At 40.3% G+C, this 2,161-nt stretch overlaps 1 protein-coding gene across 1 annotated transcript; it reads right to left on the reverse strand.

The window, feature by feature from the left end:
- Positions 1–386: 386 nt before the first annotated feature.
- LOC121367029 lies at positions 387–1,241 on the reverse strand. Its single transcript, XM_041491224.1, has one exon. It carries the CDS (start codon positions 1,239–1,241, stop codon positions 387–389), a length of 855 nt encoding a protein of 284 aa, XP_041347158.1.
- Positions 1,242–2,161: the final 920 nt, after the last annotated feature.

Consider the following 2,161-nt stretch of genomic DNA (forward strand, 5'->3'; position numbering starts at 1 on the left):
CACCTCAGTTTATCTTTAGAAATGTATCACATAAAAGCTTATGATTATGCTGTACCTATGTGTCCTCATATTTTTATGCTGTGCATGTAATCATATCACTGATTATTTTATAAACCGTAACAGCTGTAGGTCCAATTTTTTATAAAACATTTCACTAGTCATATTGCTTTTTTAAAATATTGTTTTTTATAGAATGCTGCATAGTTCATTTTTGGGTCCCAGTGAGACTCTTTATGCAACCTTTCCTGTGAAACTGCCCCTTAACAGTTCTGCCGCTTCTGATGATATAGGGCTGTTCACAATCTGCAGAGGAGGGTTTTGCAGACACTACTTGTCGACGGATAGATGAAGATCTTTCAGGTGACATTTTAGAATCAACATGTCGTTTACTGCTGAGTTCTGGAGACAAAGGTTTGCATGTAATCTCTGTTCTGTAGGATTGTTTGCGTAACACACTTGTTTTGTTGGATACCTCTGATTCCAAACGCAATGCAACTGTTACATTTGAGTGTCCCTGTGTCCACAACATATGATCGCCAAGTTGTGTGATGTCGAACTACAACTGCTGGTTTCCACTCACGAGATCCAGGTCCGGGTTTCCTGTCATAATTACACTTCTGCTTGTTTTTGTTAAATTGTAATCTTCTTTTTACTTCGTTTTGATTGTTTACTTCTGGTTGTAACAGGTTACAAGACATTGGCAAGTTTGTTCTTAGCCTTCGGGCCATACACATCTGTGATGGCGATAAGTTCATGGTTGGAAGTGGAGTTGTTCTGTAGGTAAGAAGAGATTTATGCCTGTCTTCATTCTTTCTCCACAGTGACTTAACAATTTTCACTGCTGCTTCAGCTTCTCCATTTACACAAGGGTGTTTTGCACTAACCAAAACATGTTTGAAGTCATAGTTTTTTGCAAATGTTTGGAATTTGGCACTGGCATACTGTGAACCACAATATGTGATCAGCTTCTCAGGAATTTCCTGACGACTGAAATGTTCTTCAAGGCATTCAGTAGTTTCATGTGCGGACATATCTTTGAGTTGTGTGACTTCAATGTACTTGGAGTAATAGTCAATGGAAAGAATGTTGTTGTCTCCACTGAACGTAAAGATGTCCGATGCCACTTCAACCCAAGGTAAGTCTGGCGCTTGGCTCGGAATTAATGGTTCTTTCTGTTGTGCTGCAACATAGTCATGACAAATTGCACAATCTGACACTTTTTCTTCTATCTGAGCAGTCATGCTTGGCCAGTATAAGATTTCTCTAGCTCTTTGTTTTGTTTTCACAATCCCCATATGTGTTTCATGAATCAGGTTTAACATACCTGTTCGCATCCCTTTGTATATCACACCATCAAGCACTGCTAATTCATCTCGTGCATCCCAAAATTGTCTAACAGCATGTGGTACCTGTTGTTTAGTGTCTGGCTATCCTGACTGGATTAATGCATACAGCTCATGGAGTTCATTTGCAGTTTTTTGTTGGAATTCAACATATCTGGATTGTGACATCGACAACCTTTGTAGCATGTTCACCTTTAGCTCCGTGTCGTCTTCCGGTGGCGTTTCATCAAGACAATGTGACCCACATAGGGTACTTCACTCTTACGGACCTTGACCTTGTTAAAGTTCAGTTTCAAGTTATAACTTGCACTCTTCTCAAGGACTCTTCTTAGAACATCATTATGATGAGGAACATCACGTCCTGCTATCAGAATGTCATCCATTACTGCATATGCATGTTCAGTGCCGTCAAGCATTTCATCCATAGCTCTTTGATAAAGCTCTGGTGCAGATTTGATTCCAAATGGTAACTTTAACCATCGAAAACGACCAATCGGAGTATTCATTGTGGTCAGCAGACTTGATTCATAGTCAAGTGTCATCTGTAAATAGCCATTGTTAGCATCTAGCACACTGAAAACCTTTCAGTCTGGCATTTTGGCTACTATCTCCTCAACTGTCGGAATTGGGTAATGTTCTCGTTTTACAGCTTTGTTTAGGTCAGTGGGATCCAGGCAGATCTGGATTTTGTTTCCACGACATGACACAACCATCGAGTTGACCCAGTCCGTTGTTTGGGTAACTTCATCAGATGACCTTCAACCTCCATCTCACGAAGCTTATCTTTGATTAGTGGCAGGAGTGCTGCTGGCTGTCTT

This window comes from Gigantopelta aegis, unplaced genomic scaffold, assembly GCF_016097555.1.
Source record: "Gigantopelta aegis isolate Gae_Host unplaced genomic scaffold, Gae_host_genome ctg8474_pilon_pilon, whole genome shotgun sequence".
Taxonomy (NCBI): Eukaryota; Metazoa; Mollusca; class Gastropoda; order Neomphalida; family Peltospiridae; genus Gigantopelta; species Gigantopelta aegis.